The 27668-nt window shown below is 59.5% G+C and overlaps 1 protein-coding gene across 1 annotated transcript in view; it reads left to right on the plus strand.

Moving 5' to 3' along the window:
- The window catches only part of LOC141079311 (calcium-transporting ATPase type 2C member 2-like), a 61182-nt gene that overhangs the window by 3064 nt on the left and 30450 nt on the right, over positions 1-27668 (plus strand). Inside the window, exons 2-7 of the mRNA XM_073565311.1 lie at positions 9982-10092; positions 18347-18463; positions 18631-18720; positions 18803-18838; positions 25608-25669; positions 26371-26479. Of these exons, the coding sequence (XP_073421412.1) occupies positions 9982-10092; positions 18347-18463; positions 18631-18720; positions 18803-18838; positions 25608-25669; positions 26371-26479 (525 nt within the window). The remainder of the gene's footprint in view (positions 1-9981; positions 10093-18346; positions 18464-18630; positions 18721-18802; positions 18839-25607; positions 25670-26370; positions 26480-27668) is intronic.

Consider the following 27668-nt stretch of genomic DNA (forward strand, 5'->3'; position numbering starts at 1 on the left):
TATGAGCAGGGTGTGTATATACACGTGTGTGTTGTGTTTGCGGCCCCCGATCTTGGCTCCACCCTCACCTGGGGGGATTGTATCATGTATAGTGAATGCAGTGCGTCCTGGGGCCGATCATAGAGACGAGGGGTCGGGGGTCCTCATGGATGGCGGGGGGGGTCATCGGTGGATTATTTTTATTACACCCCATGATGATAAAGGATGTGAGTGTTGTTCATCCACCCAGCGCTTCACAGCACTGTCTTCACAGGGTCCGGGTAGTCTGCGCTGCCCCTCGCCCCCTGCGTCGTCGGCCCCAGAGTTGCCGGTGTTGCGTGCTGGTGGTTTGAGGTGTTTGGTGCCTCACTTCTCAGTGTGAGGAGCTGCTCAGCTGTCATGGTCAGTGGCTCGCTGGCAGGCAGCAGCAATTGTCAGGCTGTCATGTCCGCGGGCGCCAGCTGCGCTGTGTACATCTGCTGGATAATGAGATGTGGCAGGTGCTGCGTCCCCCCAGACCTCCCTGATTGGGTGTAAGTGGGGTGCAGTGTCCTCGTGGTTTGTCCTGCGGAGCGCTGCCATCACATGTGTTGGTGATATTACAGGGAGACGCGCAGCCGTGATGACCGGCACGAGCGCCACTTAGTCTCTGCGCAGTTCGCACCCAACAGATGGAGCCACCAGTCAGCGGCTCTGTGGTTTGTGCCACATCCGCTGCGAGTCTCTGCCCTCGGATAGCGCTTCTGTACAGGTGATGGATCTAATGTTACCTGTAATTACCTACTCATGTGAGGGTCCATTCATCCTGACCACTGAACCCTCCTCCTTCCATCTTGTGGCCCCGATCTAACGAGGTCAGATATCACAGGTCGTCCTGCTGCTGAATCTCAGACAATCACAGTACTGGAGTCACCAACTTCTGGCGAGCCCCGTATTTTCAGCAGGATATTTGACTCATGGTTCGGACATTCTCTCATGCTTAGAAAGTCGGGCGACTGGGCCCCTCCCCCCCCCCCCGCTGGCCGGTGGAGTCGGGCGACTGGGCTCCCCCCCCCCCCCCCCCGCTGGCCGGTGGAGTCGGGCGACTGGGCTCCCCCCCCCCCGCTGGCCGGTGGAGTCGGGCGACTGGGCTCCCCCCCCCCCCCCCCCCCCGCTGGCCGGTGGAGTCGGGCGACTGGCCCCCCCCCCCCCCCCCCCCCGCTGGCCGGTGGAGTCGGGCGACTGGGCCCCCCCCCCCCGCTGGCCGGTGGAGTCGGGCGGCTAGGCCTCTCTGGTGATGTTTTCATGCTACTGTGCTACAATGTGGGGCAGGCATGGATGGTTTGGCGCCGTATTCAGGGTAAGGGTCCTTGGCATGCAGAGGTTCTGTCCGGGGCACTGGTCTCCTCATTAGCAATCACACAGGTCACAGGCGTGGTGTCATGGGTTTGGGGTGATTGACACTTCTTCCCGGCTACGTATGACGGTTGCCGCTGTGTTTCAGCCTCGGTGGCGGAGCTTTTCTGGACGCCTCCTGCTCCTCCAGATAAACCTGTTCTTAAACATATAATCCAGCGAGATAAGTGAGCAGTCAGAGCACCGCGTCCGTCCTAGAAGCTTCTTGGTTGTCGTGTGGTCTGGGCGCCAGATAAGGGCCGACCCGGGGTCTGATAATATGGTGGAGTCTGGGCCCCTAGGTCCAATATCCTGATCGTCTGTCTGGAGGAGCCGGCGCGTCCTGCGTTGTACTGACCATTGAGATTAGTCCTCGTTACCCTTGATGCCCGCTGCCAGGTCGCCCCATGATTACAGCTGATCTTATGGGGCACAATCAGCCTGTGCAGCCCCCATACAGTATGTGACTGCACAGCTCGGGGGTCTTACTGTGTGGGGTCACCATCCTCCATCATGTGCTCCTGACCCTTTTAAAGCGAAGCCTTCGTGTAGAGAGCTTGCTGTGACCGGGGTGATTTTCAGGGGGGACAGTGCATTAGTGCAGCACTATGAGTTCAGCTCTGTATAAGTTAATGCTGCACCCGGAGAACCCGTGCCCGGACCGTGTCTAATTCTACATTGTGGTTTTGTGTTTTTGTGTTTGACTTCTGGGCGTTCAGATTCTGAGAATCGCCATCGTCCCACAGAACAATAGATTATTCTGACTGCGTGTCAGGGAAAGCAAATATCGGATTCTGTGTGAATGGACCGAACAGGAATACAGCCGCGAGAGCTCGGGCCGGCACTGTTACCGCTCACCATAGACCTCACAGGCTGTCACTAGACTTCGTCCTGGCGCCCTTATGCCCCCGGGCCTGTGTCCTGGCGCCCTTATGCCCCCGGGCCTGTGTCCTGGCGCCCTTATGCCCCCGGGCCTGTGTCCTGGCGCCCTTATGCCCCCGGGCCTGTGTCCTGGCGCCCTTATGCCCCCGGGCCTGTGTCCTGGCGCCCTTATGCCCCCGGGCCTGTGTCCTGGCGCCCTTATGCCCCCGGGCCTGTGTCCTGGCGCCCTTATGCCCCCGGGCCTGTGTCCTGGCGCCCTTATGCCCCCGGGCCTGTGTCCTGGCGCCCTTATGCCCCCGGGCCTGTGTCCTGGCGCCCTTATGCCCCCGGGCCTGTGTCCTGGCGCCCTTATGCCCCCGGGCCTGTGTCCTGGCGCCCTTATGCCCCCGGGCCTGTGTCCTGGCGCCCTTATGCCCCCGGGCCTGTGTCCTGGCGCCCTTATGCCCCCGGGCCTGTGTCCTGGCGCCCTTATGCCCCCGGGCCTGTGTCCTGGCGCCCTTATGCCCCCGGGCCTGTGTCCTGGCGCCCTTATGCCCCCGGGCCTGTGTCCTGGCGCCCTTATGCCCCCCAACAGATGGCAGGCCTTTATCTTGGTTCTGTATACAGCCGTGTCCTCCCTGTATCCTGTTTCTACGCACCCAGTTCACCATACCCACCCACGCCCACTGACACCCATGTTGACCAGTTTTATGGCCCCTCATGTTGAAGTGATTATGCGGCTTTTATTATCTGTGTCAATACTGAGGATCCGGCCAGCTGAGTGATGGGTCCCTAGGACCAGAGTCGCGTCAGTGTTGTCATGTGCCCGTTGTAGAAGCACAGTGAATTCCCTTGGTGTGAGGCTGCGGTGAGTGGATGGAGCCCTGGTCGCTGCCCCGACATGGCGGATGGACCGACTCCTACATGACGCGCTGCTAGGGCCCGGCCATCAGATGGCCACCTCTCGTCATTACATGAGGGCCATGATTTGGGGTCCGCGCCTTCTCCTATCTTGTGGCCTGCCGCTGCCGTCTCGGGGGTCTTCAGCTTATCACAATGCTGTGAATGGGCTGCATTAAGGGTTAAGCCCATAATCCTCCTGTGCCAGGTCCAGGAGCTGCAGGAACAATGCCCGGTGTGTACCTGTGCCGCCACATTGGGGGAAGCGGTTATCCGCCTCAGCTGCTCACTGTTCCCCTTTTTTTCGGGAAAGTGAAGATTCCAGGTAGCAATGAATAGAGTGGCCGCGCTGGCTCCCCGCTGCTGGATTCTGGCAGAACTAGGTCACCGGGAGGAGGAGGAGGGTGATGGAAGCCGGACGGCTCATCGTCAGCCGCTGATGTCGAGCTGTACGGTCTCCATCTTTGTGGGATGTTAGGCCTGCTTCAAACTTCAGTCTTTTTGCATCAATCACAATCCGTTGCTGGATCCGTTTTTTTCTCATTGACTTGTATTAGCGAAGGATTGTGACGGATCCGTCGGAAAATCTGTGTCCATCGGCCAGAGACAACGTCCATAGGAACGTTTTTTGTCTCCGTTGAAAAGTCAGACAGCGACGGATCCGTCGTCTGCTAGAATGGACACCTATGGGTGACGGATCCATTGCCGTCCGTCATATGATGGAATCCAGCGACGGATTCCGTTTTTTCCATTCATTTATATTAACCCCAAAAGCCTAGCCTTTCCTTTCCTTTCCTTTCCTTTCCTTTCCTTTCCTTTCCTCTGGATCTGTCTTTTCACGGATTGTGACTGATGGCAAAGAGACAGAAGTGTGGAACAGGCCTTAGTAGATGCTTTTTCCAGTCCGGCATCCGCCATTTCAGCAGACAGTAGCGCGGCACTGCTGCATTCTGTGCGGCATTATTATCTGCATGTAGTAATGTGCAGGAATCAGTACACAGCTCAGCCTCCGACTGGACAGGAGGATGATTCCAATCACTCCAGCAAGCAGAGATGAGTAACTGACAGACAGAGGAGGACGGAGCGGAACGTCTCGCCATACACCAGGGACTGCGCCTGTATGAGGAATTGCTGGCAGATGGGGTGTGGGAGGACAAGTCCCAGCATTTCCCGTCATCCTGTGCTGACTCTTATCCCCCAGGATTGTAACTGTACGTGTGGCGCCGCTGATGGCTGACATCTGAGGCCTTGTCACCTGCAGGATGGAGCGGTCACTCTCTGCTGTCACTGGAGCTGTCGCTCAGGTGCGGCACATTGTGCTGTCACTGGAGCTGTCGCTCAGGTGCGGCACATTGTGCTGTCACTGGAGCGGTCGCTCAGGTGCGGCACATTCTGCTGTCACTGGAGCTGTCGCTCAGGTGCGGCACATTCTGCTGTCTCTGGAGCTGTCGCTCAGGTGCGGCACATTCTGCTGTCACTGGAGCTGTCGCTCAGGTGCGGCACATTCTGCTGTCACTGGAGCTGTCGCTCAGGTGCGGCACATTCTGCTGTCACTGGAGCTGTCGCTCAGGTGCGGCACATTCTGCTGTCACTGGAGCTGTCGCTCAGGTGCGGCACATTCTGCTGTCACTGGAGCTGTCGCTCAGGTGCGGCACATTCTGCTGTCACTGGAGCGGTCGCTCAGGTGCGGCACATTCTGCTGTCTCTGGAGCTGTCGCTCAGGTGCGGCACATTCTGATGTCTCTGGAGCTGTCGCTCAGGTGCGGCACATTCTGCTGTCTCTGGAGCTGTCGCTCAGGTGCGGCACATTCTGCTGTCTCTGGAGCTGTCGCTCAGGTGCGGCACATTCTGCTGTCTCTGGAGCTGTCGCTCAGGTGCGGCACATTCTGCTGTCTCTGGAGCTGTCGCTCAGGTGCGGCACATTCTGCTGTCTCTGGAGCTGTCGCTCAGGTGCGGCACATTCTGCTGTCTCTGGAGCTGTCGCTCAGGTGCGGCACATTCTGCTGTCACTGGAGCTGTCGCTCAAGTGCGGCACATTCTGCTGTCTCTGGAGCGGTCGCTCAGGTGCGGCACATTCTGCTGTCTCTGGAGCGGTCGCTCAGGTGCGGCACATTCTGCTGTCTCTGGAGCTGTCGCTCAGGTGCGGCACATTCTGCTGTCTCTGGAGCTGTCGCTCAGGTGCGGCACATTCTGCTGTCACTGGAGCTGTCGCTCAAGTGCGGCACATTCTGCTGTCACTGGAGCTGTCGCTCAGGTGCGGCACATTCTGCTGTCACTGGAGCTGTCGCTCAGGTGCGGCACATTCTGCTGTCACTGGAGCGGTCGCTCAGGTGCGGCACATTCTGCTGTCACTGGAGCTGTCGCTCAGGTGCGGCACATTCTGCTGTCTCTGGAGCTGTCGCTCAGGTGCGGCACATTCTGCTGTCACTGGAGCTGTCGCTCAGGTGCGGCACATTCTGCTGTCTCTGGAGCTGTCGCTCAGGTGCGGCACATTCTGCTGTCTCTGGAGCTGTCGCTCAGGTGCGGCACATTCTGCTGTCTCTGGAGCTGTCGCTCAGGTGCGGCACATTCTGCTGTCACTGGAGCTGTCGCTCAGGGGCGGCACATTCTGCTGTCACTGGAGCTGTCGCTCAGGGGCGGCACATTCTGCTGTCACTTGTATTGCCATCTGGGCATTTCCTCTTAAAGGCACAGTACACCTATATCTTTCTCCTGATAGTCCTTGTGAGGGGCAGTACAGCATCAGTGGTCATTGCTGACATAGAGGTACCTCTGGTGGGTTCTTCAGTCTCCCCACCAAGACTGAATGGTCGCACCTTGTGGATTGTGCGCTGATTACTGTAGGGAAACTGAATGAGCCGTCCAACTTTCTCTGTTAGATCCCCGCTTTCTGTGAGTGATGGGATCCTTGCTGATCTCTAGAGGATGAGGACACATCTGCTTCTGAAGGGTGGTGACCATGCGGCAGAGGTGTGTGCCCTGAGGATCACCATCCACGGCTGCATGATCCGGTGGTGTCCTCGCCTCTGGATAGAATCACTTCTGGTCCTGATGATCCGACTTCAGTGACTGACCCCAGCACAGCGGCAGACCCCTCGCTCTGTGCCCATTATCCAGCTGGAGACCACCCGGCCCCTCACAGCTGCACCCTCTCTGCCTTTCTTGCTTGTCAGGTTCCTCCCCTACTTCAGTTCTTTATATAAACCTTTCACATTCCTGCATCACCTGAGATCTGACACCATTGATCCGCGCATGTCGTGACCTCAATGGAGGATTAATCACATATAGCTCAGAGCGCGTCACTACCTAAGGTGGGGCAGCACTGCGGCGGGCAACTAGGGCAGTCGCCCACAGCCCGAGGAAGAGGAGCCATGTAAGAAACTGCAGGAGCCAACAGATCTCTGGTCACTGTCCAGGATTCTGATACATTGTAACAACTGTGACATTTACATAGGATTAGAGCATTCTGTACTGGGAGTGGCGCTAATGAGAAGAACTACCATTCATGAACCTGTCAGGTGGCAACAATGACCTATATACACCCTGCAAGTACATGGACCCTACCCTCATAAAAAACACAAACCTATCAACTAAATATAACTACTATAATACTGCCCCATACACAAGAATATAACTACTATAATACTGCCCCCTATGTACAAGAATATAACTACTATAATACTGTCCCTATGTACAAGAATATAACTACTATAATACTGCCCCCTATGTACAAGAATATAACTACTATAATACTGCCCCCTATGTACAAGAATATAACTACTATAATACTGCCCCTATGTACAAGAATATAACTACTATAATACTGCTCCCTATGTACGAGAATATAACTACTATAATACTGTCCCCTATGTACAAGAATATAACTACTATAATACTGCCCCTATGTACAAGAATATAACTACTATAATACTGCCCCTATGTACAAGAATATAACTACTATAATACTGCTCCCTATGTACGAGAATATAACTACTATAATACTGCTCCCTATGTACGAGAATATAACTACTATAATACTGCCCCCTATGTACAAGAATATAACTACTATAATACTGCCCCTATGTACAAGAATATAACTACTATAATACTGCTCCCTATGTACGAGAATATAACTACTATAATACTGCCCCCTATGTACAAGAATATAACTACTATAATACTGCCCCCTATGTACAAGAATATAACTACTATAATACTGCCCCCTATGTACAAGAATATAACTACTATAATACTGCTCCCTATGTACGAGAATATAACTACTATAATACTGTCCCTATGTACAAGAATATAACTACTATAATACTGCCCCCTATGTACAAGAATATAACTACTATAATACTGCCCCCTATGTACAAGAATATAACTACTATAATACTGCCCCCTATGTACAAGAATATAACTACTATAATACTGCCCCCTATGTACAAGAATATAACTACTATAATACTGCCCCTATGTACAAGAATATAACTACTATAATACTGCTCCTATGTACAAGAATATAACTACTATAATACTGCCCCCTATGTACAAGAATATAACTACTATAATACTGCTCCTATGTACAAGAATATAACTACTATAATACTGCTCCTATGTACGAGAATATAACTACTATAATACTGTCCCCTATGTACAAGAATATAACTACTATAATACTGCTCCTATGTACAAGAATATAACTACTATAATACTGCTCCCTATGTACGAGAATATAACTACTATAATACTGCCCCCTATGTACAAGAATATAACTACTATAATACTGCTCCTATGTACAAGAATATAACTACTATAATACTGCCCCTATACACAAGAATATAACTACTATAATACTGCCCCCTATGTACAAGAATATAACTACTATAATACTGCTCCTATGTACAAGAATATAACTACTATAATACTGCCCCCTATGTACAAGAATATAACTACTATAATACTGCCCCCTATGTCCAAGAATATAACTACTATAATACTGCTCCTATGTACAAGAATATAACTACTATAATACTGCCCCTATACACAAGAATATGACTACTATAATACTGCTCCTATGTACAAGAATATAACTACTATAATACTGCTCCTATGTACAAGAATATAACTACTATAATACTGGTATGTACAAGAATATAACTACTATAATACTGCCCACCATGTACAAGAATATAACTACTATAATACTGCCCCCCATGTACAAGAATATAACTACTATAATACTGCTCCTATGTACAAGAATATAACTACTATAATACTGCCCCTATGTACAAGAATATAACTACTATAATACTGCTCCTATGTACAAGAATATAACTACTATAATACTGGTATGTACAAGAATATAACTACTATAATACTGCCCCCCATGTACAAGAATATAACTACTATAATACTGCTCCTATGTACAAGAATATAACTACTATAATACTGCTCCTATGTACAAGAATATAACTACTATAATACTGCTCCTATGTACAAGAATATAACTACTATAATACTGCTCCTATGTACAAGAATATAACTACTATAATACTGCTCCTATGTACAAGAATATAACTACTATAATACTGCTCCTATGTACAAGAATATAACTACTATAATACTGCTCCTATGTACAAGAATATAACTACTATAATACTGCCCCCCATGTACAAGAATATAACTACTATAATACTGCCCCTATGTACAAGAATATAACTACTATAATACTGCTCCTATGTACAAGAATATAACTACTATAATACTGCTCCTATGTACAAGAATATAACTACTATAATACTGCTCCTATGTACAAGAATATAACTACTATAATACTGCCTCCTATGTACAAGAATATAACTACTATAATACTGCTCCTATGTACAAGAATATAACTACTATAATACTGCTCCTATGTACAAGAATATAACTACTATAATACTGCTCCCTATGTACAAGAATATAACAACTATAATACTGCCCCCTATGTACAAGAATATAACTACTATAATACTGCCCCCTATGTACAAGAATATATCTACTATAATACTGCCCCTATGTACAAGAATATATCTACTATAATACTGCTCCTATGTACAAGAATATAACTAGTATAATACTGCTCCTATGTACAAGAATATAACTACTATAATACTGACCCCTATGTACAAGAATATAACTACTATAATACTGTCCCTATATACAAGAATATAACTACTATAATACTGACCCCTATGTACAAGAATATAACTACTATAATACTGACCCCTATGTACAAGAATATAACTACTATAATACTGACCCCTATGTACAAGAATATAACTACTATAATACTGCTCCTATGTACATTAATATAACTACTATATTACTGCCCCCTATGTACAAGAATATAACTACTATAATACTGCCCCCTATGTACAAGAATATAACTACTATAATACTGCTCCTATATACAAGAATATAACTACTATAATACTGCCCCTATGTACAAGAATATAACTACTATAATACTGCCCCTATGTACAAGAATATAACTACTATAATACTGCCCCTATGTACAAGAATATAACTACTATAATACTGCTCCTATATACAAGAATATAACTACTATAATACTGCTCCTATATACAAGAATATAACTACTATAATACTGACCCCTATGTACAAGAATATAACTACTATAATACTGCTCCCTATGTACAAGAATATAACTACTATAATACTGCCCCTATGGACGTTTATGTTGGGGGCTTTAGCTGCGCGCTCTTCAGTGTGTCGTATGTTGGGGTTTGGCATTACTTTTCTCAGCTCGGGTAGGCGCTGAGCTCCCGATTGACATATATTAATGATGTCTTATTTCTGCAGGCGGATGATCAGTGTGAGCTAAAATCTGTGGGCCTGGAGGATGAAGTCATCCCGTTACCTGCAAAAGAAGCAAGTCGGCTGGAAGAGAGCGAGCTGCTGAAATATTTGCATGTGAGCGTTTCCTTCACGTTTTGGCGTCTGACCTCCTCTGATTTGCGTTTCCTGGAGCTGTTTATCCTGTTAGATATATTGTTCCATCTTGTCAGTTTTGTGTCCAATGTGACTGGAGCGTTACATAATGTATATGTGTACTAGTGTATATCATGTGCTCATGTTACACATAGAAACCAGAATGATGGCCTCTATTCTTTACACTGCAGGCGGCATCAACAAAACAAAGAAAAATGGAAAGGTTTATGTCATTGTTGCTTTATGACAATGGCTTAAACTGTGACAAGAATGAGGGCTATTAGTGATCGAGAGACTAAAGAAGTTCCTGTCAGCAGTCCCCACATTGCACTTGACCCTGTGTGCAGCGCCCTCTGGCAGTCCTCGCGTGCAGTCGTCCCTGTGTGCAGCGCTCTCGGCAGTCCTCGCATGCAGCGCCTCTGGCAGTCCTCGCATGCAGTCGTCCCTGTGTGCAGCGCTCTCGGCAGTCCTCGCATGCAGCACCTCTGGCAGACCTCGCGTGCCGTCATGCCTGTGTGCAGTGCCCTCTGGCAGACCTCGCGTGCGGTCGTCCCTGTGCGCAGCCCCTTCTGGCACTCCTGGCGTGCGGTCGTCCCTGTGTGCAGCGCCCTCTGGCACTCCTGGCGTGCGGTCGTCCCTGTGTGCACCGCCCTCTGGCACTCCTGGCGTGCGGTCGTCCCTGTGTGCAGCGCCCTCTGGCACTCCTGGCGTGCGGTCGTCCTGTGCGCAGCCCCCTCTGGCACTCCTGGCGTGCGGTCGTCCCTGTGCGCAGCCCCCTCTGGCACTCCTGGCGTGCGGTCGTCCCTGTGCGCAGCCCCCTCTGGCACTCCTGGCGTGCAGTCGTCCCTGTGCGCAGCCCCCTCTGGCACTCCTGGCGTGCGGTCGTCCCTGTGCGCAGCCCCCTCTGGCACTCCTGGCGTGCGGTCGTCCCTGTGTGCAGCGCCTCTGGCAGTCTTCACGTGCTGTCATTCCTGTGTGCAGTGCCCTCTGGCAGTCCTCGCGTGCAGTCGTCCCTGTGCGCAGCCCCCTCTGGTAGTCGTCGTGTGCAGTTGGTCTTTGTGTGCAGCCCCCTCTGGCACTCCTGGCGTGCAGTCGTCCCTATGCGCCGCCCCCTCTGGCACTCCTGGCGTGCAGTTGTCCCTGTGCACAGCCCCGTCTGGCACTCCTGGCGTGCAGTTGGTCTCTGCCTGCAGTGCCCTCTGGCACTCCTGGCGTGCAGTCGTCCCTGTGCGCAGCCCCCTCTGGCACTCCTGGCGTGCAGTCGTCCCTGTGCGCAGCGCCCTCTGGCACTCCTGGCGTGCAGTCGTCCCTGTGCGCAGCCCCCTCTGGCACTCCTGGCGTGCGGTCGTCCCTGTGCGCAGCCCCCTCTGGCACTCCTGGCGTGCGGTCGCCCCTGTGCGCAGCCCCCTCTGGCACTCCTGGCGTGCGGTCGCCCCTGTGTGCAGCCCCCTCTGGCACTCCTGGCGTGCGGTCGTCCCTGTGTGCAGCCCCCTCTGGCACTCCTGGCGTGCGGTCGTCCCTGTGCGCAGCCCCCTCTGGCAGTCCTGGCGTGCGGTCGTCCCTGTGCGCAGCCCCCTCTGGCACTCCTGGCGTGCGGTTGTCCCTGTGCGCAGCCCCCTCTGGCACTCCTGGTGTGCGGTCGTCCCTGTGCGCAGCCCCCTCTGGTAGTCGTCGTGTGCAGTTGGTCTTTGTGTGCAGCCCCCTCTGGCACTCCTGGCGTGCAGTCGTCCCTATGCACAGCCCCCTCTGGCACTCCTGGCGTGCAGTCGTCCCTGTGCACAGCCCCGTCTGGCACTCCTGGCGTGCAGTTGGTCTCTGCCTGCAGTGCCCTCTGGCAGTCCTTATGTGCATTCGTCCCTGTGCGCAGCCCCCTCTGGCACTCCTGGCGTGCAGTCGTCCCTGTGCGCAGCCCCCTCTGGCACTCCTGGCGTGCAGTCGTCCCTGTGCGCAGCCCCCTCTGGCACTCCTGGCGTGCAGTCGTCCCTGTGCGCAGCCCCCTCTGGCACTCCTGGCGTGCAGTTGGTCTCTGCCTGCAGTGCCCTCTGGCAGTCCTTACGTGCATTCGTCCCTGTGCGCAGCCCCCTCTGGCACTCCTGGCGTGCAGTCGTCCCTGTGCGCAGCCCCCTCTGGCACTCCTGGCGTGCAGTCGTCCCTGTGCGCAGCCCCCTCTGGCACTCCTGGCGTGCAGTCGTCCCTGTGCGCAGCCCCCTCTGGCACTCCTGGCGTGCAGTCGTCCCTGTGCGCAGCCCCCTCTGGCACTCCTGGCGTGCAGTCGTCCCTGTGCACAGCCCCGTCTGGCACTCCTGGCGTGCAGTTGGTCTCTGCCTGCAGTGCCCTCTGGCAGTCTTTATGTGCATTCGTCCCTGTGCGCAGCCCCCTCTGGCACTCCTGGCGTGCAGTCGTCCCTGTGCGCAGCCCCCTCTGGCACTCCTGGCGTGCAGTCGTCCCTGTGCGCAGCCCCCTCTGGCACTCCTGGCGTGCAGTCGTCCCTGTGCGCAGCCCCCTCTGGCACTCCTGGCGTGCAGTTGGTCTCTGCCTGCAGTGCCCTCTGGCAGTCCTTACGTGCAGTCGTCCCTGTGTGCAGCCCCCTCTGGCACTCCTGGCGTGCAGTCGTCCCTGTGCGCAGCCCCCTCTGGCACTCCTGGCGTGCAGTCGTCCCTGTGCGCAGCCCCCTCTGGCACTCCTGGCGTGCAGTCGTCCCTGTGCGCAGCCCCCTCTGGCACTCCTGGCGTGCAGTCGTCCCTGTGCGCAGCCCCCTCTGGCACTCCTGGCGTGCAGTCGTCCCTGTGCGCAGCCCCCTCTGGCACTCCTGGCGTGCAGTCGTCCCTGTGCGCAGCCCCCTCTGGCACTCCTGGCGTGCAGTCGTCCCTGTGCGCAGCCCCCTCTGGCACTCCTGGCGTGCAGTCGTCCCTGTGCGCAGCCCCCTCTGGCACTCCTGGCGTGCAGTCGTCCCTGTGCACAGCCCCGTCTGGCACTCCTGGCGTGCAGTTGGTCTCTGCCTGCAGTGCCCTCTGGCAGTCCTTACGTGCATTCGTCCCTGTGCGCAGCCCCCTCTGGCACTCCTGGCGTGCAGTCGTCCCTGTGCGCAGCCCCCTCTGACACTCCTGGCGTGCAGTCGTCCCTGTGCGCAGCCCCCTCTGGCACTCCTGGCGTGCAGTCGTCCCTGTGCGCAGCCCCCTCTGGCACTCCTGGCGTGCAGTCGTCCCTGTGCGCAGCCCCCTCTGGCACTCCTGGCGTGCAGTCGTCCCTGTGCGCAGCCCCCTCTGGCACTCCTGGCGTGCAGTCGTCCCTGTGCGCAGCCCCCTCTGGCACTCCTGGCGTGCAGTCGTCCCTGTGCGCAGCCCCCTCTGGCACTCCTGGCGTGCAGTCGTCCCTGTGCGCAGCCCCCTCTGGCACTCCTGGCGTGCAGTCGTCCCTGTGCGCAGCCCCCTCTGGCACTCCTGGCGTGCAGTCGTCCCTGTGCGCAGCCCCCTCTGGCACTCCTGGCGTGCAGTCGTCCCTGTGCGCAGCCCCCTCTGGCACTCCTGGCGTGCAGTCGTCCCTGTGCGCAGCCCCCTCTGGAACGCCTGGCGTGCAGTCGTCCCTGTGCGCAGCCCCCTCTGGCACTCATGGCGTGCAGTCGTCCCTGTGCGCAGCCCCCTCTGGCACTCCTGGCGTGCAGTCGTCCCTGTGCGCAGCCCCCTCTGGCACTCCTGGCGTGCAGTCGTCCCTGTGCGCAGCCCCCTCTGGCACTCCTGGCGTGCAGTCGTCCCTGTGCGCAGCCCCCTCTGGCACTCCTGGCGTGCAGTCGTCCCTGTGCGCAGCCCCCTCTGGCACTCCTGGCGTGCAGTCGTCCCTGTGCGCAGCCCCCTCTGGCACTCCTGGCGTGCAGTCGTCCCTGTGCGCAGCCCCCTCTGGCACTCCTGGCGTGCAGTCGTCCCTGTGCGCAGCCCCCTCTGGCAGTCCTTATGTGCATTCGTCCCTGTGCGCAGCCCCCTCTGGCACTCCTGGCGTGCAGTCGTCCCTGTGCGCAGCCCCCTCTGGCACTCCTGGCGTGCAGTCGTCCCTGTGCGCAGCCCCCTCTGGCACTCCTGGCGTGCAGTTGGTCTCTGCCTGCAGTGCCCTCTGGCAGTCCTTACGTGCATTCGTCCCTGTGCGCAGCCCCCTCTGGCACTCCTGGCGTGCAGTCGTCCCTGTGCGCAGCCCCCTCTGGCACTCCTGGCGTGCAGTCGTCCCTGTGCGCAGCCCCCTCTGGCACTCCTGGCGTGCAGTCGTCCCTGTGCGCAGCCCCCTCTGGCACTCCTGGCGTGCAGTCGTCCCTGTGCGCAGCCCCCTCTGGCACTCCTGGCGTGCAGTCGTCCCTGTGCGCAGCCCCCTCTGGCACTCCTGGCGTGCAGTCGTCCCTGTGCGCAGCCCCCTCTGGCACTCCTGGCGTGCAGTCGTCCCTGTGCGCAGCCCCCTCTGGCACTCCTGGCGTGCAGTCGTCCCTGTGCGCAGCCCCCTCTGGCACTCCTGGCGTGCAGTCGTCCCTGTGCGCAGCCCCCTCTGGCACTCCTGGCGTGCAGTCGTCCCTGTGCGCAGCCCCCTCTGGCACTCCTGGCGTGCAGTCGTCCCTGTGCGCAGCCCCCTCTGGCACTCCTGGCGTGCAGTCGTCCCTGTGCGCAGCCCCCTCTGGCACTCCTGGCGTGCAGTCGTCCCTGTGCGCAGCCCCCTCTGGCACTCCTGGCGTGCAGTCGTCCCTGTGCGCAGCCCCCTCTGGCACTCCTGGCGTGCAGTCGTCCCTGTGCGCAGCCCCCTCTGGCACTCCTGGCGTGCAGTCGTCCCTGTGCGCAGCCCCCTCTGGCACTCCTGGCGTGCAGCCGTCCCTGTGCGCAGCCCCCTCTGGCACTCCTGGCGTGCAGCCGTCCCTGTGCGCAGCCCCCTCTGGCACTCCTGGCGTGCAGCCGTCCCTGTGCGCAGCCCCCTCTGGCACTCCTGGCGTGCAGCCGTCCCTGTGCGCAGCCCCCTCTGGCACTCCTGGCGTGCAGCCGTCCCTGTGCGCAGCCCCCTCTGGCACTCCTGGCGTGCAGCCGTCCCTGTGCGCAGCCCCCTCTGGCACTCCTGGCGTGCAGCCGTCCCTGTGCGCAGCCCCCTCTGGCACTCCTGGCGTGCAGCCGTCCCTGTGCGCAGCCCCCTCTGGCACTCCTGGCGTGCAGCCGTCCCTGTGCGCAGCCCCCTCTGGCACTCCTGGCGTGCAGCCGTCCCTGTGCGCAGCCCCCTCTGGCACTCCTGGCGTGCAGCCGTCCCTGTGCGCAGCCCCCTCTGGCACTCCTGGCGTGCAGTCGTCCCTGTGCGCAGCCCCCTCTGGCACTCCTGGCGTGCAGTCGTCCCTGTGCGCAGCCCCCTCTGGCACTCCTGGCGTGCAGTCGTCCCTGTGCACAGCCCCGTCTGGCACTCCTGGCGTGCAGTTGGTCTCTGCCTGCAGTGCCCTCTGGCAGTCCTTACGTGCATTCGTCCCTGTGCGCAGCCCCCTCTGGCACTCCTGGCGTGCAGTCGTCCCTGTGCGCAGCCCCCTCTGACACTCCTGGCGTGCAGTCGTCCCTGTGCGCAGCCCCCTCTGGCACTCCTGGCGTGCAGTCGTCCCTGTGCGCAGCCCCCTCTGGCACTCCTGGCGTGCAGTCGTCCCTGTGCGCAGCCCCCTCTGGCAGTCCTTATGTGCATTCGTCCCTGTGCGCAGCCCCCTCTGGCACTCCTGGCGTGCAGTCGTCCCTGTGCGCAGCCCCCTCTGGCACTCCTGGCGTGCAGTCGTCCCTGTGCGCAGCCCCCTCTGGCACTCCTGGCGTGCAGTTGGTCTCTGCCTGCAGTGCCCTCTGGCAGTCCTTACGTGCATTCGTCCCTGTGCGCAGCCCCCTCTGGCACTCCTGGCGTGCAGTCGTCCCTGTGCGCAGCCCCCTCTGGCACTCCTGGCGTGCAGTCGTCCCTGTGCGCATCCCCCTCTGGCACTCCTGGCGTGCAGTCGTCCCTGTGCGCAGCCCCCTCTGGCACTCCTGGCGTGCAGTCGTCCCTGTGCGCAGCCCCCTCTGGCACTCCTGGCGTGCAGTCGTCCCTGTGCGCAGCCCCCTCTGGCACTCCTGGCGTGCAGTCGTCCCTGTGCGCAGCCCCCTCTGGCACTCCTGGCGTGCAGTCGTCCCTGTGCGCAGCCCCCTCTGGCACTCCTGGCGTGCAGTCGTCCCTGTGCGCAGCCCCCTCTGGCACTCCTGGCGTGCAGTCGTCCCTGTGCGCAGCCCCCTCTGGCACTCCTGGCGTGCAGTCGTCCCTGTGCGCAGCCCCCTCTGGCACTCCTGGCGTGCAGTCGTCCCTGTGCGCAGCCCCCTCTGGCACTCCTGGCGTGCAGTCGTCCCTGTGCGCAGCCCCCTCTGGCACTCCTGGCGTGCAGTCGTCCCTGTGCGCAGCCCCCTCTGGCACTCCTGGCGTGCAGTCGTCCCTGTGCGCAGCCCCCTCTGGCACTCCTGGCGTGCAGTCGTCCCTGTGCGCAGCCCCCTCTGGCACTCCTGGCGTGCAGTCGTCCCTGTGCGCAGCCCCCTCTGGCACTCCTGGCGTGCAGTCGTCCCTGTGCGCAGCCCCCTCTGGCACTCCTGGCGTGCAGTCGTCCCTGTGCGCAGCCCCCTCTGGCACTCCTGGCGTGCAGTCGTCCCTGTGCGCAGCCCCCTCTGGCACTCCTGGCGTGCAGTCGTCCCTGTGCGCAGCCCCCTCTGGCACTCCTGGCGTGCAGCCGTCCCTGTGCGCAGCCCCCTCTGGCACTCCTGGCGTGCAGCCGTCCCTGTGCGCAGCCCCCTCTGGCACTCCTGGCGTGCAGCCGTCCCTGTGCGCAGCCCCCTCTAGCACTCCTGGCGTGCAGCCGTCCCTGTGCGCAGCCCCCTCTGGCACTCCTGGCGTGCAGCCGTCCCTGTGCGCAGCCCCCTCTGGCACTCCTGGCGTGCAGCCGTCCCTGTGCGCAGCCCCCTCTGGCACTCCTGGCGTGCAGCCGTCCCTGTGCGCAGCCCCCTCTGGCACTCCTGGCGTGCAGCCGTCCCTGTGCGCAGCCCCCTCTGGCACTCCTGGCGTGCAGCCGTCCCTGTGCGCAGCCCCCTCTGGCACTCCTGGCGTGCAGCCGTCCCTGTGCGCAGCCCCCTCTGGCACTCCTGGCGTGCAGCCGTCCCTGTGCGCAGCCCCCTCTGGCACTCCTGGCGTGCAGTTGGTCTCTGCCTGCAGTGCCCTCTGGCAGTCCTTACGTGCATTCGTCCCTGTGCGCAGCCCCCTCTGGCACTCCTGGCGTGCAGTCGTCCCGGTGCGCAGCCCCCTCTGGCACTCCTGGCGTGCAGTCGTCCCTGTGCGCAGCCCCCTCTGGCACTCCTGGCGTGCAGTCGTCCCTGTGCGCAGCCCCCTCTGGCACTCCTGGCGTGCAGTCGTCCCTGTGCGCAGCCCCCTCTGGCACTCCTGGCGTGCAGTCGTCCCTGTGCGCAGCCCCCTCTGGCACTCCTGGCGTGCAGTCGTCCCTGTGCGCAGCCCCCTCTGGCACTCCTGGCGTGCAGTCGTCCCTGTGCGCAGCCCCCTCTGGCACTCCTGGCGTGCAGTCGTCCCTGTGCGCAGCCCCCTCTGGCACTCCTGGCGTGCAGTCGTCCCTGTGCGCAGCCCCCTCTGGCACTCCTGGCGTGCAGTCGTCCCTGTGCGCAGCCCCCTCTGGCACTCCTGGCGTGCAGTCGTCCCTGTGCGCAGCCCCCTCTGGCACTCCTGGCGTGCAGTCGTCCCTGTGCGCAGCCCCCTCTGGCACTCCTGGCGTGCAGTCGTCCCTGTGCGCAGCCCCCTCTGGCACTCCTGGCGTGCAGTCGTCCCTGTGCGCAGCCCCCTCTGGCACTCCTGGCGTGCAGTCGTCCCTGTGCGCAGCCCCCTCTGGCACTCCTGGCGTGCAGTTGGTCTCTGCATGCAGTGCCCTCTGGCAGTCCTTGCGTGCAGCGCCTCTGGCAGTCTGTGTTTCCTTGACTTTTCCGTGACATTTTGTTGCAGGCCGTGTTACCTGAGCGTCCCCGCGCCCTCCCTCTGTACCCGGCACATTCTTCTCGCTATTGTCTTTGTTGTGTGGGAATGTGTCTCGTCCGTGGGGCGTCTTCACCTCCACCATTGTGTTATCGGACTTTACAGCTATCAGCTGTTAGGAACAAGATATAGAGGCGGGGGGCCCCGGACGTGACCCCGTAATGGCTGGATGTTCTAACCCGCTCTAATGTTCCTCTCCCGCCAGGTGGATGTGGACTCCGGGCTGTCCGAATGCGCCGTGCTCCAGCGCCGCCACCGACATGGCTGGAATGAGTTTCAGGTGGAAAATTCAGATCCCATCTGGAAGAAATACCTGGGACAGGTACGAGCCTCCTACCTAGTGTCACCCTGGTACGGTCTGGCTGAGCGGTATGCCAGCCTTTGTTCCCTGTTATCAGCCGCTCCAGTACATGGTCTCCTGTACTGATCGGCTTGTCACACCATACTGATGGAAATGTTGGTGTCTTTTTTACATTTGTGGTACCCCAGTTCACAAACCCCCTCATCCTGCTGCTGCTGGGCTCCGCTCTGGTCAGTGTTGCAACCAAGGAATACGAGGACGCTGTCAGCATCACCGTGGTAAGATACAGGGCGGTGGATGCCACGCCGCGGGCTGTGATAGTGTCTGGTTCTTTAAATGTCTGATTTCATATCCCCGCAGGCGATTTTAATCGTGGTGACCGTGGCTTTCGTGCAGGTAGGAACTGTCAGCCGTCACCTGAGGGTGGGGAAGCAATGAAGGGCACCGCCAGCTATTGACACCGCCATCCTAGCACACACTGTCCTACTATCTCGTGCCAGCACGTTGTAGATTACGCCACAAACCCTTGTCACTCCTCCCTGGGGTGTCCTGCACCTTGTGCCCTACTCAGGGGCCCACAGAGCCAAATCATCCCCCGGGCCCTCCATCTCTTCACCCCACAGACCCCAGCGTCCCTGATGAACACCCTGTAATAATATTACTGGTTACTGAGAAGCGGATGACCTCAGAACCTACGTAATGATGACCTCATAACCCACCCTGCTGAAGAGTGAAAGTCAGAAAAGATACCTGTGCATTACTCATTTGGGGGATAACTGCAGAGCACGGTTGTGGTGAATGGGCCATGGGTGCAGGAGATTGTGGGGGTGAATGGGCCTCAGGTGCAGGAGATTGTGGGGGTGAATGGGCCTCAGGTGCAGGAGATTGTGGGGGTGAATGGGCCTCAGGTGCAGGAGATTGTGGGGGTGAATGGGCTTCAGGTGCAGGAGATTGTGGGGGTGAATGGGCCTCAGGTGCAGGAGATTGTGGGGGTGTATGGGCCTCAGGTGCAGGAGATTGTGGGGGTGTATGGGCCTCAGGTGCAGGAGATTGTGGGGGTGAACGGGCCTCAGGTGCAGGAGATTGTGGGGGTGTACGGGCCTCAGGTGCAGGAGATTGTGGGGGTGAACGGGCCTCAGGTGCAGGAGATTGTGGGGGTGAACGGGCCTCAGGTGCAGGAGATTGTGGGGGTGAACGGGCCTCAGGTGCAGGAGATTGTGGGGGTGAACGGGCCTCAGGTGCAGGAGATTGTGGGGGTGAACGGGCCTCAGGTGCAGGAGATTGTGGGGGTGAACGGGCCTCAGGTGCAGGAGATTGTGGGGGTGAACGGGCCTCAGGTGCAGGAGATTGTGGGGGTGAACGGGCCTCAGGTGCAGGAGATTGTGGGGGTGAACGGGCCTCAGGTGCAGGAGATTGTGGGGGTGAACGGGCCTCAGGTGCAGGAGATTGTGGGGGTGAACGGGCCTCAGGTGCAGGAGATTGTGGGGGTGAACGGGCCTCAGGTGCAGGAGATTGTGGGGGTGAACGGGCCTCAGGTGCAGGAGATTGTGGGGGTGAACGGGCCTCAGGTGCAGGAGATTGTGGGGGTGAACGGGCCTCAGGTGCAGGAGATTGTGGGGGTGAACGGGCCTCAGGTGCAGGAGATTGTGGGGGTGAACGGGCCTCAGGTGCAGGAGATTGTGGGGGTGAACGGGCCTCAGGTGCAGGAGATTGTGGGGGTGAACGGGCCTCAGGTGCAGGAGATTGTGGGGGTGAACGGGCCTCAGGTGCAGGAGATTGTGGGGGTGAACGGGCCTCAGGTGCAGGAGATTGTGGGGGTGAACGGGCCTCAGGTGCAGGAGATTGTGGGGGTGAACGGGCCTCAGGTGCAGGAGATTGTGGGGGTGAACGGGCCTCAGGTGCAGGAGATTGTGGGGGTGAACGGGCCTCAGGTGCAGGAGATTGTGGGGGTGAACGGGCCTCAGGTGCAGGAGATTGTGGGGGTGAACGGGCCTCAGGTGCAGGAGATTGTGGGGGTGAACGGGCCTCAGGTGCAGGAGATTGTGGGGGTGAACGGGCCTCAGGTGCAGGAGATTGTGGGGGTGAACGGGCCTCAGGTGCAGGAGATTGTGGGGGTGAACGGGCCTCAGGTGCAGGAGATTGTGGGGGTGAACGGGCCTCAGGTGCAGGAGATTGTGGGGGTGAACGGGCCTCAGGTGCAGGAGATTGTGGGGGTGAACGGGCCTCAGGTGCAGGAGATTGTGGGGGTGAACGGGCCTCAGGTGCAGGAGATTGTGGGGGTGAACGGGCCTCAGGTGCAGGAGATTGTGGGGGTGAACGGGCCTCAGGTGCAGGAGATTGTGGGGGTGAACGGGCCTCAGGTGCAGGAGATTGTGGGGGTGAACGGGCCTCAGGTGCAGGAGATTGTGGGGGTGAACGGGCCTCAGGTGCAGGAGATTGTGGGGGTGAACGGGCCTCAGGTGCAGGAGATTGTGGGGGTGAACGGGCCTCAGGTGCAGGAGATTGTGGGGGTGAACGGGCCTCAGGTGCAGGAGATTGTGGGGGTGAACGGGCCTCAGGTGCAGGAGATTGTGGGGGTGAACGGGCCTCAGGTGCAGGAGATTGTGGGGGTGAACGGGCCTCAGGTGCAGGAGATTGTGGGGGTGAACGGGCCTCAGGTGCAGGAGATTGTGGGGGTGAACGGGCCTCAGGTGCAGGAGATTGTGGGGGTGAACGGGCCTCAGGTGCAGGAGATTGTGGGGGTGAACGGGCCTCAGGTGCAGGAGATTGTGGGGGTGAACGGGCCTCAGGTGCAGGAGATTGTGGGGGTGAACGGGCCTCAGGTGCAGGAGATTGTGGGGGTGAACGGGCCTCAGGTGCAGGAGATTGTGGGGGTGAACGGGCCTCAGGTGCAGGAGATTGTGGGGGTGAACGGGCCTCAGGTGCAGGAGATTGTGGGGGTGAACGGGCCTCAGGTGCAGGAGATTGTGGGGGTGAACGGGCCTCAGGTGCAGGAGATTGTGGGGGTGAACGGGCCTCAGGTGCAGGAGATTGTGGGGGTGAACGGGCCTCAGGTGCAGGAGATTGTGGGGGTGAACGGGCCTCAGGTGCAGGAGATTGTGGGGGTGAACGGGCCTCAGGTGCAGGAGATTGTGGGGGTGAACGGGCCTCAGGTGCAGGAGATTGTGGGGGTGAACGGGCCTCAGGTGCAGGAGATTGTGGGGGTGAACGGGCCTCAGGTGCAGGAGATTGTGGGGGTGAACGGGCCTCAGGTGCAGGAGATTGTGGGGGTGAACGGGCCTCAGGTGCAGGAGATTGTGGGGGTGAACGGGCCTCAGGTGCAGGAGATTGTGGGGGTGAACGGGCCTCAGGTGCAGGAGATTGTGGGGGTGAACGGGCCTCAGGTGCAGGAGATTGTGGGGGTGAACGGGCCTCAGGTGCAGGAGATTGTGGGGGTGAACGGGCCTCAGGTGCAGGAGATTGTGGGGGTGAACGGGCCTCAGGTGCAGGAGATTGTGGGGGTGAACGGGCCTCAGGTGCAGGAGATTGTGGGGGTGAACGGGCCTCAGGTGCAGGAGATTGTGGGGGTGAACGGGCCTCAGGTGCAGGAGATTGTGGGGGTGAACGGGCCTCAGGTGCAGGAGATTGTGGGGGTGAACGGGCCTCAGGTGCAGGAGATTGTGGGGGTGAACGGGCCTCAGGTGCAGGAGATTGTGGGGGTGAACGGGCCTCAGGTGCAGGAGATTGTGGGGGTGAACGGGCCTCAGGTGCAGGAGATTGCGGGGGTGAACGGGCCTCAGGTGCAGGAGATTGCGGGGGTGAACGGGCCTCAGGTGCAGGAGATTGCGGGGGTGAACGGGCCTCAGGTGCAGGAGATTGCGGGGGTGAACGGGCCTCAGGTGCAGGAGATTGCGGGGGTGAACGGGCCTCAGGTGCAGGAGATTGCGGGGGTGAACGGGCCTCAGGTGCAGGAGATTGCGGGGGTGAACGGGCCTCAGGTGCAGGAGATTGCGGGGGTGAACGGGCCTCAGGTGCAGGAGATTGCGGGGGTGAACGGGCCTCAGGTGCAGGAGATTGCGGGGGTGAACGGGCCTCAGGTGCAGGAGATTGCGGGGGTGAACGGGCCTCAGGTGCAGGAGATTGCGGGGGTGAACGGGCCTCAGGTGCAGGAGATTGCGGGGGTGAACGGGCCTCAGGTGCAGGAGATTGCGGGGGTGAACGGGCCTCAGGTGCAGGAGATTGCGGGGGTGAACGGGCCTCAGGTGCAGGAGATTGCGGGGGTGAACGGGCCTCAGGTGCAGGAGATTGCGGGGGTGAACGGGCCTCAGGTGCAGGAGATTGCGGGGGTGAACGGGCCTCAGGTGCAGGAGATTGCGGGGGTGAACGGGCCTCAGGTGCAGGAGATTGCGGGGGTGAACGGGCCTCAGGTGCAGGAGATTGCGGGGGTGAACGGGCCTCAGGTGCAGGAGATTGCGGGGGTGAACGGGCCTCAGGTGCAGGAGATTGCGGGGGTGAACGGGCCTCAGGTGCAGGAGATTGCGGGGGTGAACGGGCCTCAGGTGCAGGAGATTGCGGGGGTGAACGGGCCTCAGGTGCAGGAGATTGCGGGGGTGAACGGGCCTCAGGTGCAGGAGATTGCGGGGGTGAACGGGCCTCAGGTGCAGGAGATTGCGGGGGTGAACGGGCCTCAGGTGCAGGAGATTGCGGGGGTGAACGGGCCTCAGGTGCAGGAGATTGCGGGGGTGAACGGGCCTCAGGTGCAGGAGATTGCGGGGGTGAACGGGCCTCAGGTGCAGGAGATTGCGGGGGTGAACGGGCCTCAGGTGCAGGAGATTGCGGGGGTGAACGGGCCTCAGGTGCAGGAGATTGCGGGGGTGAACGGGCCTCAGGTGCAGGAGATTGCGGGGGTGAACGGGCCTCAGGTGCAGGAGATTGCGGGGGTGAACGGGCCTCAGGTGCAGGAGATTGCGGGGGTGAACGGGCCTCAGGTGCAGGAGATTGCGGGGGTGAACGGGCCTCAGGTGCAGGAGATTGCGGGGGTGAACGGGCCTCAGGTGCAGGAGATTGCGGGGGTGAACGGGCCTCAGGTGCAGGAGATTGCGGGGGTGAACGGGCCTCAGGTGCAGGAGATTGCGGGGGTGAACGGGCCTCAGGTGCAGGAGATTGCGGGGGTGAACGGGCCTCAGGTGCAGGAGATTGCGGGGGTGAACGGGCCTCAGGTGCAGGAGATTGCGGGGGTGAACGGGCCTCAGGTGCAGGAGATTGCGGGGGTGAACGGGCCTCAGGTGCAGGAGATTGCGGGGGTGAACGGGCCTCAGGTGCAGGAGATTGCGGGGGTGAACGGGCCTCAGGTGCAGGAGATTGCGGGGGTGAACGGGCCTCAGGTGCAGGAGATTGCGGGGGTGAACGGGCCTCAGGTGCAGGAGATTGCGGGGGTGAACGGGCCTCAGGTGCAGGAGATTGCGGGGGTGAACGGGCCTCAGGTGCAGGAGATTGCGGGGGTGAACGGGCCTCAGGTGCAGGAGATTGCGGGGGTGAACGGGCCTCAGGTGCAGGAGATTGCGGGGGTGAACGGGCCTCAGGTGCAGGAGATTGCGGGGGTGAACGGGCCTCAGGTGCAGGAGATTGCGGGGGTGAACGGGCCTCAGGTGCAGGAGATTGCGGGGGTGAACGGGCCTCAGGTGCAGGAGATTGCGGGGGTGAACGGGCCTCAGGTGCAGGAGATTGCGGGGGTGAACGGGCCTCAGGTGCAGGAGATTGCGGGGGTGAACGGGCCTCAGGTGCAGGAGATTGCGGGGGTGAACGGGCCTCAGGTGCAGGAGATTGCGGGGGTGAACGGGCCTCAGGTGCAGGAGATTGCGGGGGTGAACGGGCCTCAGGTGCAGGAGATTGCGGGGGTGAACGGGCCTCAGGTGCAGGAGATTGCGGGGGTGAACGGGCCTCAGGTGCAGGAGATTGCGGGGGTGAACGGGCCTCAGGTGCAGGAGATTGCGGGGGTGAACGGGCCTCAGGTGCAGGAGATTGCGGGGGTGAACGGGCCTCAGGTGCAGGAGATTGCGGGGGTGAACGGGCCTCAGGTGCAGGAGATTGCGGGGGTGAACGGGCCTCAGGTGCAGGAGATTGCGGGGGTGAACGGGCCTCAGGTGCAGGAGATTGCGGGGGTGAACGGGCCTCAGGTGCAGGAGATTGCGGGGGTGAACGGGCCTCAGGTGCAGGAGATTGCGGGGGTGAACGGGCCTCAGGTGCAGGAGATTGCGGGGGTGAACGGGCCTCAGGTGCAGGAGATTGCGGGGGTGAACGGGCCTCAGGTGCAGGAGATTGCGGGGGTGAACGGGCCTCAGGTGCAGGAGATTGCGGGGGTGAACGGGCCTCAGGTGCAGGAGATTGCGGGGGTGAACGGGCCTCAGGTGCAGGAGATTGCGGGGGTGAACGGGCCTCAGGTGCAGGAGATTGCGGGGGTGAACGGGCCTCAGGTGCAGGAGATTGCGGGGGTGAACGGGCCTCAGGTGCAGGAGATTGCGGGGGTGAACGGGCCTCAGGTGCAGGAGATTGCGGGGGTGAACGGGCCTCAGGTGCAGGAGATTGCGGGGGTGAACGGGCCTCAGGTGCAGGAGATTGCGGGGGTGAACGGGCCTCAGGTGCAGGAGATTGCGGGGGTGAACGGGCCTCAGGTGCAGGAGATTGCGGGGGTGAACGGGCCTCAGGTGCAGGAGATTGCGGGGGTGAACGGGCCTCAGGTGCAGGAGATTGCGGGGGTGAACGGGCCTCAGGTGCAGGAGATTGCGGGGGTGAACGGGCCTCAGGTGCAGGAGATTGCGGGGGTGAACGGGCCTCAGGTGCAGGAGATTGCGGGGGTGAACGGGCCTCAGGTGCAGGAGATTGCGGGGGTGAACGGGCCTCAGGTGCAGGAGATTGCGGGGGTGAACGGGCCTCAGGTGCAGGAGATTGCGGGGGTGAACGGGCCTCAGGTGCAGGAGGTTGCGGGGGTGAACGGGCCTCAGGTGCAGGAGGTTGCGGGGGTGAACGGGCCTCAGGTGCAGGAGGTTGCGGGGGTGAACGGGCCTCAGGTGCAGGAGATTGCGGGGGTGAACGGGCCTCAGGTGCAGGAGATTGCGGGGGTGAACGGGCCTCAGGTGCACCGGATTGCAGCGGATCTAATCCTGATCTCATTCTTTTATATCTTCAGGAATATCGCTCAGAAAAATCTCTCGAGGAGTTAAATAAACTGGTTCCCCCTGAATGTAACTGGTGAGTAATCCAATAATCCTGACAAAAACCCTAAATTCTCTCTGTGGTCATGTGACCGGGTCCATTGTGTTTTGTTTTATGAGCGGTCATAGATACATGTGTAGATATTAACAAGATCACCGCTTGCTGCCTGTGAACGAGCGTAGAGGTTGAAGCCCGAGTACTTGCAGACTCCTGTGCTGTGCTCTGCGGCGGTCCTGTGCACGGCGCCTTTGCTCTGCGGCGGTCCTGTGCACGGCGCCTTTGCTCTGCGACGGTCCTGTGCACGGCGCCTTTGCTCTGCGACGGTCCTGTGCACGGCGCCTTTGCTCTGCGACGGTCCTGTGCACGGCGCCTTTGCTCTTCGACGGTCCTGTGCACGGCGCCTTTGCTCTGCGACGGTCCTGTGCACGGCGCCTTTGCTCTGCGGCGGTCCTGTGCACGGCGCCTTTGCTCTGCGACGGTCCTGTGCACGGCGCCTTTGCTCTGCGGCGGTCCTGTGCACGGCGCCTTTGCTCTGCGGCGGTCCTGTGCACGGCGCCTTTGCTCTGCGGCGGTCCTGTGCACGGAGCCTTTGCTCTGCGGCGGTCCTGTGCACGGCGCCTTTGCTCTGCGGCGGTCCTGTGCACGGCGCCTTTGCTCTGCGGCGGTCCTGTGCACGGCGCCTTTGTGCGCAAGATATTGCTTCTGCGACACATTCACCCTTGTTTCATCGTTTGCAGTGTCCGTGATGGGAAGCTTCAGCACCTTCTTGCTCGAGATCTGGTCCCTGGAGACGTGGTTTGCCTGACGGTCGGTGACCGGGTCCCTGCCGACATCAGACTGATAGAGGTAGTTGTCAGTGTGCAGCGATACATGGTATTAAAGAGGTTCTGCAGCAGTGTGACAATAAGGGAACAGGGTGCTGGTATAATGCCCATGTCCTGATGCCCCGGTGGATTTTCCTCTTGGCTAGGAGACTTGTGAGAAGAGTCACCTATACTTGCCACCCCCACAGCCAAACCCAGTCATCTCTAAACTGGTTCCCAGCAGGTTTCCACCAGTGCCGCTGACCATCCCCCGGTAGAGGAGCAGTATTGTGTGCATTGTTCCTGGTATGACAGTGACGTGTAATCGCAGACAGCAGCGTCCGGGTCGTGTGACGGGGTGCTCCTGTACCCCGTCAGCTGCTGATGTAATAGGTGCCCCTGTGCAGTCACTCTTCCACCGCTACTATTCGCTGGGTGGAGCAGCGTGGCGCGGCCTGTTGAGTATTGTGCTCACTACATCCCTTATGTAATGGCCTTCACATGATCAGGGTGGTAGTCATCACCCCCCATCCTGCACATGATCAGGGTGGTAGTCATCACCCCCCGTCCTGCACATGATCAGGGTGGTAGTCATCACCCCCCGTCCTGCACATGATCAGGGTGGTAGTCATCACCCCCCGTCCTGCACATGATCAGGGTGGTAGTCATCACCCCCCATCCTGCACATGATCAGGGTGGTAGTCATCACCCCCCATCCTGCACATGATCAGGGTGGTAGTCATCACCCCCCGTCATGCACATGATCAGGGTGGTAGTCATCACCCCCCGTCCTGCACATGATCAGGGTGGTAGTCATCACCCCCCGTCCTGCACATGATCAGGGTGGTAGTCATCACCCCCCGTCCTGCACATGATCAGGGTGGTAGTCATCACCCCCGTCCTGCACATGATCAGGGTGGTAGTCATCACCCCCCGTCCTGCACATGATCAGGGTGGTAGTCATCACCCCCCGTCCTGCACATGATCAGGGTGGTAGTCATCACCCCCCGTCCTGCACATGATCAGGGTGGTAGTCATCACCCCCCGTCCTGCACATGATCAGGGTGGTAGTCATCACCCCCCGTCCTGCACATGATCAGGGTGGTAGTCATCACCCCCCATCCTGCACATGATCAGGGTGGTAGTCATCACCCCCCATCCTGCACATGATCAGGGTGGTAGTCATCACCCCCCGTCATGCACATGATCAGGGTGGTAGTCATCACCCCCCG

Source organism: Dendrobates tinctorius, unplaced genomic scaffold (assembly GCF_039654945.1).
Source record: "Dendrobates tinctorius isolate UK_male_01 unplaced genomic scaffold, ASM3965494v1 ptg000651l, whole genome shotgun sequence".
NCBI classification, from domain to species: domain Eukaryota; kingdom Metazoa; phylum Chordata; class Amphibia; order Anura; family Dendrobatidae; genus Dendrobates; species Dendrobates tinctorius.